This window comes from Pleurodeles waltl, chromosome 8, assembly GCF_031143425.1.
Source record: "Pleurodeles waltl isolate 20211129_DDA chromosome 8, aPleWal1.hap1.20221129, whole genome shotgun sequence".
Lineage (NCBI taxonomy): Eukaryota > Metazoa > Chordata > Amphibia > Caudata > Salamandridae > Pleurodeles > Pleurodeles waltl.
In genome coordinates, this window is record NC_090447.1 from 1,534,523,559 (window position 1) to 1,534,536,180 (window position 12,622).

Genomic DNA, 12,622 nt, shown 5'->3' on the forward strand with positions numbered 1-12,622 from the left:
GCTCTCAGTGCACAGTAAAGGTTTGCTATTCGTCTGCGTGCTCCGACCAATGTAAGCATCGCGGCCAGAGTCTGTGAGGGCACTGGCTCCTCAGGGAAACAAGGCCATATCTCTTGTGCTGTCGCGATATCTTAGCATATTGCAGATAGTGCCCGGGGCCCAATGTAAATGATTCTCTCGCATCTTCCCATATGGTAAGCTGACCGCCCAGATATTAATCTCCTAGGAGTTCGCAGCCGCCATCTCTCCATCGTTGCATAGACAACACCTCAGGTATTCTCGCAAACGGCTGCAGGGCCCAAAGTGGCATATCTCGGGCTTATGGTGCGCACCATAACTCTTGTAAGGATAAGTTACTTACCTGTAAATCCTAGTTCTCTTCCAGGGGTATCCTCATCAAAGTCATAAACAATTAATATTACCACACGAGGGCGGGAATATTCAATGTTTATGACTATTGATGAGGATCCCCTGGAAGAGAACCACCCGTTCTAACACCTGGCACACATGGCTTAACAATTGGGGGATCTCTGCTGGTATCCGGGAGCCAAGCATGAGCAGCTCTGGAACCACCAGGACTCCATAGGAGCCTTTCAGGAGATTTTTTTCCCAGTTGTCACCCTCGTCAAGCCACTGGACCGCGTGCAAAGTAGTGGAACTCCACATTGGGGAGTTCAGTTCATCCCTGCTCCCATGCCTGTTTAGCACAGAGACCCTATATGTTTCCTTGTACGGGCCCACAGCAGTTCAGTAATTAAGCTATCTATCTCCACAAAGTATTTCCAGGGTATCTCATACATTGTGTTTTGTAGAGTACATAAACATCCAGGAAGTACCAGCATTTTATCATTGTCCACTTTACCTCTCAGTGATAAAGGGAGGTCTCCCCAGAAGCGAAATGACACCCCAGCACTCTCCCAATGTTAGGATCAAGATTTCTTTATTTCGTGGGGTGATCCAGACCCCAAGATATCTCACACCCCACGGGAGTCCCAGCACTGGAAACAACTATGTCCCCATCACTGCCAAGTTACCAATCAGCAACAGTTGGGATTGGTGAACATTAACAAACAGACCGGACACCTCTCTGAAGGTTTGCAACACGCGCAGGCCACAGGGTCACACACACATATATCAGAACATCATCGGCGTACAGGGACACCATGGGGGTCATTCTGACCCCGGCGGTCCATGACCGCCGGGGCCAGGGTTGGCGGGAGCACCGGCAACAGGCTGGCGGTGCCCCGCAGGGCATTCTGACTGCGGCGGTTCGGCCGCGGTCAGAAGAGGAAAACCGGCGGTCTCCCGCCGGTTTTCCGCTGCCCATGAGAATCCTCCATGGCGGCGCAGCGCGCTGCGCCGCCATGGGGATTCTGACACCCCATACCGCCATCCTGTTCAGGATGGCGGTATGGGGTGTCGCGGGCCCCTGGGGGCCCCTGCAGTGCCCATGCCAATGGCATGGGCACTGCAAGGGCCCCCGTAAGAGGGCCCCAAAAAGAATTTCAGTGTCTGCTTTGCAGACACTGAAATTCGCGACGGGTGCAACTGCACCCGTCGCACCTTCCCACTCCGCCGGCTCAATTCTGAGCCGGCGTCCTCGTGGGAAGGTAGTTTTACACTGGGCTGGCGGGCGGCCTTTTGGCGGTCGCCCGCCAGCCCAGTGTAAAACACAGAATAACCGCAGCGGTCTTCCGACCGCGGTGCGGTATTCTGGAGGGGGGAAGTCTGGCGGGCGGCCTCCGCCGCCCGCCAGACTTAGAATCACCCCCCATATGTGTGGTGTCCCCTACCGGAATTCCCCAGGGACCTAGCTCACAACGCATCAACACTGCCATGCGTTCCACAGCCAGGGTGAACAGTAAGGGTGATAAGGGGCAGCCTTGACGGGTACCCCGGTACAGTGCACATTTTTCAGACACAATACCACCTGTCCGCATCCTGGCGTCCGGGTCAGTATATAACAATTTGACCCATGCAATATATTTGGGACTGAGCCCCATTTTCTACAGGACGCGCCATAAGTACTCCCATTCACAGAGTCAAACGCCTGTTCGATGTCCAGAGGGCAAAGCGTAGGGTCCCTCTTGTAATAGAGGGGGCACGAAGGATGTGAGACAACCGGCGGGGATTATACATGGGGCTTCTCTAAGGTATAAACCCACACAGATCCGTAAGAATCAATGATGTTAAATGCGGGAGTAACTGCGCCGCCAGTACACCACTCAATATCTTAATATCCACATGTAAATGCAAAATTGGGCCGCGAGATGACGCAACCTCTGGGTCTATGCTGGGCTTCGGTACCAAAACCACCAGGGCCTCGTGCATAGTACAGGGGCATAGCCCTGTGGCAGTGCTTCTTGAAAGACCTCCAACAATACGTCTACAATCTCTTCTGCATAGTTTTGATAAAAGTCGATCAGGAGACCGTCCCCTCCCGGCACTTTAGCGGGTTTTAGTTGCTTCAACACCACCCAAAGTTCCTCCCTAGTAACGGGATCATCTGTAGCAGTCCCAGCCTCATTCAACCTGGAAAGATAAATTGCATCAAGGATTTCCCTCCCATAGTTGCCCGGTCATGTGCCACCTTCTCCGTAGGTGGTGTAGAGGTGGGCTCTGAAAAAACCTCATTAGTTGCAGTTTGGGAGTTAACAAGTGTTCCAGAATGGTCCCATAGGGACAACACCGGATCCTGGGACCCCCGCTGCTTAAGCGGTTGTGGTAGCATCGCCCCAGGTATGGCCCCCTCCGCGTGCAATCGCTGCTGGTATGCTGTGTGAGTGGGTTTCTTCAGTCTACGCCAGTCATCTAAAAGGTCTTTATGGGTTTGCTGCCATTCCCAGAGTCTCTGAAGTTGGACATGGAGTGCTTTTTCTCTGTCTAGAAGTTGGAGTTCCTTCTGGGAGGGGTCTTGTTCTAACTATCCTCTAACACCATATGAGGTCTTAAGGTAAATCCCTCTGATCACAACTTTTATCGCCTCCCAATAGTGACCCTCTACTGCTGGAGGTGCCCCAGTTTTTGCAAAAATAATGAGATAACTCCTCACGGACTGTGGTGACAAACAATGGGTCTGTAGGTGCCTCCATGCGTAGTCAGCACAGGGGGACTGGGGGAGTACACACCCCTTCCCGAGGTTCATCAACAATGGAAAGTGCTCTGAGCGCCAAATAAGTAATCTCTTTCACTCTCTGCATCAGACCAGTTGATACAAACAGTCGTCCAGGCGGGTATGTGTCCCTGCAGCAGGTGTGTAACATGAGAATACTTTTGGGTCTGGGTGCCTCCCTCCCCAGACATCTAGTAGGTTCAACCACTGTAGCAGTGTCCTGCCATAAGTGGCTTTGTGATCCCACGCGGTGGCTCTCGGTCAAGCATCCCATCAAGGACACAGTTGCAGTCTCCTGTTAACACTATAACTGCTGACAAGGATGGAGCAGCTGCTACCCTGGTGTAAGACGTCTTGCCATCATTATTGGGAGCATTCACATTTAACACACACAACTCACACCCATTCAGGTCACCTTGCAGCATCACATAACAGCCATCCGGATCTGCAACGTGTCCCCTGTAACGGAAGGGAACCCCAGGAGCCACCCATATGAGTGTGCCTCAGGCGTACTCAGAATATGAGGTTGCAAATATTTGTCCCAGCCAGCGCTTACAGAGGTTAGGGATACTATCCCACCACATGGGTTCCCTGTTGGAACGCCACGGAGACCCCATAACGCTTTAGGTACACATACATCCTCAGCACTTCTCCAGTTGAGCTAAACCCCTGGCATTCCATGTTAGAAATTTAAACACTTCATCCGCCATCATCATCACATTTTAGTACCATATCTCGACCAGTCTGCCCAGATTTGAGATCCTCAAACAGTTCCCCATGGACAGCAACGTGAGGCTGCAGCGTTCCCATCCATATAAGCAACATGTGTCCCCTGTAAGCAGCATAACAGTGAATTCAACTTCCTCACCCAAATCCCCCCACTCCTTGGGCAGTAAAGCAAACTTGCACTGCCTACACTAGACAGCGCAGAAACTAGCATTTCTCACCCCATTCCCTTTGTTACTGTAATCAGCTCGAAAAGTCAGATATTCAAAAGAATCACAAAATGATATGCTTGGCAAGAGGTCAGTACGCGGCTGGGACCGTGAGGCCTTGGCTCTCATTCCACACTGCTGATGCCTGTGCCCCTCAAACCCTATCATCTTGCCAGCCCAATTATATATGAAACAGATACTCACAATCATATACCTCCTCCGCAGCCACCCCTCTAAATTACAAAGGATAAAATTCAGTGGCACAAATAAGAGCTAACAAACGATCATTCAAGGATAGTTCAATTCGTTCTACCAGGAATAACACAAGGCTCACCGCCACTGATCAGTAAATGGCGGTCACAACATGACAGTCCTTTGCACTTACACAGCACTTTAGTCTTGCTTCCGGCCCTTTTAGTAGGTATTGAGCTGGGCTGCTGCCTGTGCTGTCTGTGCCGGATCCAGGGCTGCTTTGTTGAACCTGGAAGGACATCCGGGAGTCCAGCACCATCCCCATGTCTTTGAAAGTGCCATCTGAACACATCACTATTCGGCCTGACGGGCCTTTGGCCCCAGAGGATCCTGCCCTTTTTTACATTTCCCTAAGCGTGCTAAGTGACTCTGAATATTGTGGAAGGCATTCCAGCACTTAATGATTTTTTTATGGGACCCACCGGGCAACATATCCACTGAGTCACTGGCTTCAGCAGCTGTAAAAAAGAAATGCACCTTTCCATTATGCACAACACCTGGCTGTAACACAGATTAAGGTCCCGTAATCTTTTTTCAACATCCAGGTGTGTTTTGTGATGGTTTTGAATCTTCTGGGTGTAGTCTGGAAAGATTGATATCTGTTTCCCCTCAAAAACCGGTGGGCCAAGTTCAAGAAACAGGGGATAATGGCACGTGGCGGGGCACCAGGGTTCGGTGTAGGGACTAGTGCTCGATGAGCCCTCTCGTTCATAAAGAAATTTGATCATTGTGGTGGGCGTATGCTTTTGGTGATCCAATCTTCCAAGAAAAGTTACGCAGGTGGGCCCTCCGCCTTCTCAGGGAATCCTACAAATCATAGGTTATTTCTCCTGGACCTTCCTTTGGAGTCTTCCATCCGTTTCCCAAGGCTCACCGTCAGTTTTTGTAGGGAAGATACGGTTTCTCGTAGAGTGGTGACTTGTTGCATCTCTCTCACGTTCATTACTGTGGCTGTCACATAGTCAGCGACACCACCTAGGTCCACTCTGAGGAGGATGACTTCAATGCCACCAAGTCTATCTTGGTGGCCAGATCTATGCAGGTACCCTTAACGGCCTCCATCAGGTCTGCCAGTGATGGGGCACAGCTGGGCTGCTCATTGGTCCAAGCCCCTTGATCAGTCGACAGTCTCTTTCCAGTTTTTTCCATTGGGAGGGACTGTCTGTGTATAGTTCCCAATTTTATTGGACTGGGCCGGCTGCATCCCCTTATCATTCACCATTATGACCACGCCCAGGCTTCCAGATGATCACACTACTGTGGTTCGTCACAGTTGTTTCTATCCCTGGTCCCTACAATGATGGTACCCTGATGTATCTAAGAGGGTCAACCCCTAGTCACAACAGCGAGGGGTCCCCAGCGAGGGTCACTGACAGCAGCCCCCAAACAAATCCAGTCAATGGTTGTAGAAAGAACTGAGGGATCTAAGGCCTTTGGCCCACCGCTCTCCATTCCTTGAATAGTATAAGATTTCTGTCTATCCAACCCCCAAGGCAGCAGCATGAAGGTGGCAAGTGTTGCCCCTGGTCCCTTTGCCCCTCACTCTCTGTCCCATTCACCAAGCATAGCTTGGACATCCAATTCTAGCAGAACTGTCCCCAAACTCCTCTCAGGATTACAGTCTATCGGGCACTCAGACAGCAGACAAGCCCACATATCTTAAGTTCTCTCCGAGGCACGCGCTGCTCAGCACTTTCTGGGGCTGGGTACCCCTCTTCAATAGTCTGCTGCCATGGTCCAATTCGGTCTCGGGCCTACAAGGTGAATCCTTCTGAATTAAAGATATGCGGCTGAGGCAAGTCTCACCCAGGGCCCCGCCGCTGTGCAAGGGATAATGTGCACGCTTACTTATTGTGCAGGCTGCATGGGTCTAGGCATGAGCGCCAAGTCGTGTCAACACAGGATTACAGCGCTGGTCTCTTGTGTCCCGAGCTGCATCACTGCATTTGCAGCCCTTACAGGCCCGTGCAGGCATCTAGTCGGGCCTCCCGCAACAAAGCTTGATGGGAACAAGTCCATGTCCTGACCCTGTCACTCCACAGGAACTAGTCCGGTGGCCGACTCTCTGTTCACCAGTCACGGCAGGTGCACAGTGGCCGCTCCTCCCACATGTCGTGGCACCTGTCACCCGGCCTCACAGCCACGGACCTCAGCGTTCAGTCCACGGCGCAGCCCAGTGTCCCTGCTGCCCGACAGGTATACCCCCTCTATAGGGCTCCCCACTACAGCGACAGCATGGGCGTACGGGCTCCGTTGGGAGTCACTGAGAAGGATTACTTTTTCTGCTGGAAGGAGCTCTGGGGAAGCAGCTAGTCGGCTATTGTGCTTGGTCACTTAAGTTGTGAAAAAAGCACAGTTATGCTGCATTAATTAGCTGTTTGGCAATGTTTTATGGTGAGAAAGCAGCTTGAAAGTCAACTGTTATGGAGTTCTGAAATGGGTTTCTTATGATGCTAAACTAAGCAGAACCTGCTCACAGCAGGATGTTACCTTATCATACTTCTAAAGCACTGCTGAAGTTGGGGATACATGCTCAGAGCAGCCCTCACCTCTCTCCTCCCTCAAAGAATGTGCTGTGAATGACAGCTGACATGCTCAGCCTTATCTTGGAGGCAGACATGTGCCCGCAGTTCAAGAGGTTTACACAAGGGTGGTACTGAGCACTTGAGGCCTTCGCACAGGCCTCAACCTGTTGTTCTGCACAGTCACACTGGTACAGATTAGAGGCACATGAGGGCCGCAAGGTACTTACACTGGCCACGCCGATAGGAGGCACCGTCTTCTCCCCCACCAGACCTCTTTCCTCTGCTCAACAAACACTAGCCACCGTACCCTGCATACGGGAGACCTCGGCTGGTGGAACATCCTCCGCCTACCTCGTGGCAAAGACCTGGAGCATCCCCCACCTCAGGGATTCACGATTGCTACCTCAATTCAGAGAGGACCTTAAAACCTGGCTCTTCAACTAAAGCTCAGAGGACCGTCACCCTTAGCGCCTTGAGATCCTTACGGGTGAGTAGTTGTGCTTTATAAACTCTAATTTGATTTGATCTAGCACACAATCAAGGTCCTCTCACTATATGGCAAACATATTGCAAAGAGCAAAAGGGACGGAAGAGGGACGACTCAAAATACATAGATGGTCAGGTGTTCGAAACAATAAGGGGCACATGGGCCTACACGTATCACAAAAACTGCAGCAGATTCAAGCAGACTCACAGGTATCCGTAGGGCTCCCACAAAGCTGATCGCCGACATGCCTGCGGATGCCTCGCCCTGTATCACAACAATGTGGTTGGTAGGAATTGTCCCATTCTCTTTGCTCGGCAAAAGACTTTGAGCTTCTGGATCCTACAACACAACAAAATAGAGACAATTCTGTGACTTCAGTGAGATCTACCCGAATGTCCAATCCCAAGATCCACTGGCACTACTAACCAGCTGCCAGCCGTCCAAGGTACACACCTGAACCAGATATTACACTCTCTGCACACAACCAAACCTGATAGCGACTAGTCTGACCAATAACCAACCAAACACTTCTGCTGTACACCTGCTAATGAGACCCAAACATTCTACTGCCACACAACCAAACCTGAGACCCACTAGTATCACCAGTCAATACCGTTCTGTTACACACCCACTCCAGAGAGTCAACGACTCCCTTTCCACACAAACAAACCTGAAAACCACCAGAACCACCAACCAATAAGCATCCTGCTGCACACCAGCACCAGAGACCCAAATATTCTACTGCCACACAAACCTGAGAATATTTGTACCACCAACCAATACCCATCCTGGTAAAGAGACCCAAACACTCTACTGCTACACAAACTAACCTGAGACCTACCAGTATCACCAACCAATAGCCATACTGCTACATACCTTCTCCAGAGGTCCAAAGACTCCCTTACCTTGCATGCAACCACTCCAGAGAGTCAACAACTCCCTTTCCACACAAACAAACCTGAAAACCACCAGAACCACCAACCAATAAGCATCCTGCTGCACACCAGCACCAGAGACCCAAATACTCTACTGCCACACAAACCTGAGAATATCGGTACCACCAACCAATACCCATCCTGGTAAAGAGACCCAAACACTCTACTGCTACACAAACTAACCTGAGACCTACCAGTATCACCAACCAATAGCCATACTGCTACACACCTTCTCCAGAGGTCCAAAGACTCCCTTACCATGCAACCAATCCTGAGACCCAACAATACCAGCCACCAATAACCATCCTGCCACACACTCACTCCAGAGATGCAAATACTCCTTACCCATGCAACAAAACCTGAGACCCACTCCAAAGTTCAAAGCCATAACACTTCCCAATCACCCAACCAAACTTGAGACTGACCCAAACCACCAAGGCCGTTGTGTATCATGCCATACATCCTGCCACACACCCATTAGTGGGACATACTAGTACTATATGCCCCGGACTCTCTTATTACACAACAGGTCTTGAGAAACACCAGTCCCAACAACCACATGACAACCCACTCCAGAGACTCAATACAGTGCTCAAAAGCCCAGCTACCACACACCCAATTGCAAGACCCCAGCACCCTACGTCCACCTCGCGTAAACCTGTTAATGAGACTAAGTAGTAACAAAACTTAAAGACCCTCCTGTCAGAGGCAATTTAAAGAGTCACCAGTACCATAAACCCGCACACTGCGCCCAGAGATCCATATATAGACTCAAAGACTCCCTTAACCCACAACCAACCCTTAAATCCACCTGCACTACCACCACCCTAGGTAGATAGGACATCATGCTAGTCACCTATAGACTCAAAGACTCCCTTTACCCACAACCAAATCTTAAATCCACCTGCACTACCACCACCCTAGGTAGATAGGACATCATGCTAGTCACCCACTGATAGTATGCATCAGTACCACCAACCAAACATCCCCTTATGCCACAACAAGTCCATAGACCTACCCATACCACCACAACAGTAATCTGGCACCCACCTGTTAATGGGTGGTCACTCACTAGTGGTAGCATCCAAAGACCATGCAAACACACTCCTGATCTCAATATCCACCAGTACGAGCCGCACCACCACCCAAAAACCTTCTCATTACTCATCCAATCTGACACCACAAAAGTGTTCTGATTGGCAGGATGTCTCCTACGGACACGGCAGAGGTGGGTGGAAGGTATGTAATGCTTTAATTACCTGAGCCTTTCCAAGGTCTGTGGGATTTAAGAGATGGTTCTTGATTTTATATCCATTCAGACTGTTTGGGTATTTTTTCGGGCTCTAGAAAAGCAATTATTTGGATTAAAAATGAATAAAGACGCAGGAACTGGCTCGACAATGGAAAGAAGTGGTTTGAAGCTGCATAACAAGTCAGAATGTAGAGAGTGAAAAAAGAAGGTGAGAGACAGAAGAGTGACAACAGATGGACAGGGGGAAAGAGAGACACAGGAGGATCAAAGATGAAGAGCCGGACAGAGAGAGAGAGAATATAGATAGACAATATAGAGAGGGAGGGTTGAAAGAAGAGGATCACTGGATGGACAGCCAAGAGAGAGCAGAGAGAGGGAGCAAGAGCGAAGGAGAAGGATCACCAGATGTAGCGGCAATGGAAAGAAAAGAGGAAGCGAGGAAGACAGAGATGGCAAGAGAAAGAGTAGAGAGAAAGAAAACTGAGAGGGAACAAAGGAGCATGAAAAAAATTATAGAAATTGGCAAAGACAGATGGATAAGGAAAGGGAGAAGAGCACAAAAAAAGGAGGGGCAGAGGAGAACAAGGAGAGAGAAGAGAACTGACAGCTAGGGAATGGGGGGGATAAAAAGAGACCCAGTAGAGAGAGAGAGAGAAAGAAGAGGATAGATATAGGACTACACAGACACAATGTCAGAGGAGAGATAGGAGAAGGAAAAGGGGAGAGCTGACAACGCAGGACACAGAGGAGCAGAGAGGATGAGTAGCACAGGGACAGAGAGAAAGGATAGAGCAAATGATAAATAGAAGAACACAGTGGTAAAAAGGAAGATGTGAGAGTTGGATAAATAATTCACAGGGAAATCAGTAAAAGCAAATGGGGTGCACGTTCAACACAGACAAGGCGACAGACAAGCTATGAACCACAAAATAAACTTACACAATGAGTGTTGAAGGAGCATTTTATATCCCGTGGATCTAAGAGGGAAACAGCTTCAATTAGAAAGAGTTCACTCTGAAAATGATGCACAGTAGAAAGTAGCCAATACACTGCCTGGCACCGCCACAGCCTGGCAGTGCCAGGCTCAGACATACGGACTGTTTGTATCCAAAATACTCTGACTCAAGACACATGATACCCACATTAAGAACACACTGAATGGACCTAGACAGAGGGGCTACTCACATCCAAGATGCTCTGATGCTAGGCACATATGACACCTATATCAAGAACACACTGAATGGACCTAGAGAGAGGGGCTACTCACTCTGATGCTAGGCACATATGAAACCTTCATCAAGAGCACACTGAATGGACCTAGAGAGAGGGGCTACCCACATCCAAGATGCTCTGATGCTAGGCACATATGACACCTTCATCAAGAGCACACTGAATGGACCTAGAGAGAGGGGCTACCCACATCCAAGATGCTCTGACGCTAGGCACATATGACACTGTTGTAATATCAATATTAGAGTAACTCAAACATAAGTATGATAGTATGTTGTCATAATTACAATTAATACTGTTTTATTCCCCTTTACCATTTCCCATTACCATTTCCATATAACCCCTTATTATAAGGTTCTTATAGTAAATGGTGCACTCCATTCCGTCCTCTGGAATGTTGAATAATGGTACAACCCGGAGTGCACCTTAGAATGTTGATGAAGAAAAGCTGGTTGTGAGAGGCAGTGAGAAGGAAGGTGCTATGCAAGAAGTCTGCTAATAAACTGACCATACAATCAGTTGGTCTCTGCGATTTCAACATTATAACAGAGGAACTTTGGCGACGAGGATGGGATACTGCGCAGGGGCAGTGAAGACTTCTTGCCCCTGAATTGTTCAGCACCACAGTGAAGTTTCTGATTCCTGTTTTGGAACCAAGAAGTACAGCCAAGGGGCGCCTGTGTGCCTAAGGCGGGTTGAGAGCATCTGAGGACGTTGATCTTCTCGAGTTGTCAATTGCAGTGAGATGGATGTCTGTCATTTCAGCACATCATCAGAGAAGACGCCGTGTGAACAGTAAAGTGACCAGATCGTGAGTGTTATAGGTTAATTCAAGGTGGACTTGACGTTTAATTTGATATTACCAGCGCTGAATATAATTGCTATTAACACAGTCAAGTTACCGGTTAATCGCGTTGGTCGTGTAATACTACACAGCCTTTCACCGGCAGTGATAACATCCACGCGCTCTTAATTAGTTCAGCGGCGCATTGAGGGTGCGCCTCATATCGGCATCAAAATACGGCATGTGAGAGTATATGAACGGCACTGAGGCGCGGAGGGCGGCCGTATCTGAGGCGTGCGAGTAAGCGTTCCAGAGTGGCCTGAGGTGCGGCGTGTAGCCGTTACTGTACATCGCTAAGGCACAGGCGTCTCAGAGCGGCACTGAGGCGCGGAGGGCGGCCGTCTCTGAGGCGTGCGTGTGAGCATTCCAAAGCGGCCTGAGGTGTGGCGTGTAGCCGTTTTTTGTACGTCGCTAAGGGAACAATTGGAGAAGTGCTAAGAGAATATAACTACAAAACCTGGAAACCTGGAACGGAGCACGAATATCCCAAGAATTCCACATATTCAACATAGAGAGCTTACCGGCAAGGTTCTGAAAATTCATAACCTCGAAGGAATCGGACCGGCGAAGGAGGATTTCCGAAGCTGATGCGAGCTTTCCTGTTTAGGAACACGCTTCAAAATAAAAGTCTTCTTTGACTTTAGACTATTTCAGAACAAGAGTTATAGTGTGTAGCCCATAATATTCACGAGTGAAACCTTTTGAGTACAGACTTTATAAGACTACGAATACATTACAGTTGATATATACCAGAATGTGTTGTATATCCTTATGCTAGCTTATTTTGTAATGTACAACAGGTTACTAAGAGAGTGTACTTAAAAGAACTGGGCAAGAGGCAGAGATCCTTTGTTTATTATCTAAATTACTATAAAATAGTGAGAACGAAATGGCTGCAGCAGGAATGTCCCAACCTCCCCCATTCTTAAATGAAATAGGTGAACCATTATTACCTTGGAAGGAATGGTCTAAATTGTTTGAGTCTTACTTAATTGCCATAGGGGGAGAAAAGTTTACAGCATTAAGGAAGCAACATATACTATTACACAA

General features: G+C 49.0%; 1 protein-coding gene across 2 annotated transcripts in view; it reads right to left on the reverse strand.

The window, feature by feature from the left end:
- Nucleotides 1-12,622, reverse strand: part of SLC37A1 (solute carrier family 37 member 1) — a 384,263-nt gene that overhangs the window by 52,712 nt on the left and 318,929 nt on the right. For both annotated transcript variants that reach the window (XM_069202970.1, XM_069202969.1), the window contains 3 exons: nucleotides 10,438-10,475; nucleotides 9,506-9,589; nucleotides 7,519-7,650 (listed from right to left, as the gene is read on the reverse strand). In XM_069202970.1, coding sequence (XP_069059071.1) covers nucleotides 7,519-7,650; nucleotides 9,506-9,589; nucleotides 10,438-10,475 — 254 coding nt within the window. The remainder of the gene's footprint in view (nucleotides 1-7,518; nucleotides 7,651-9,505; nucleotides 9,590-10,437; nucleotides 10,476-12,622) is intronic.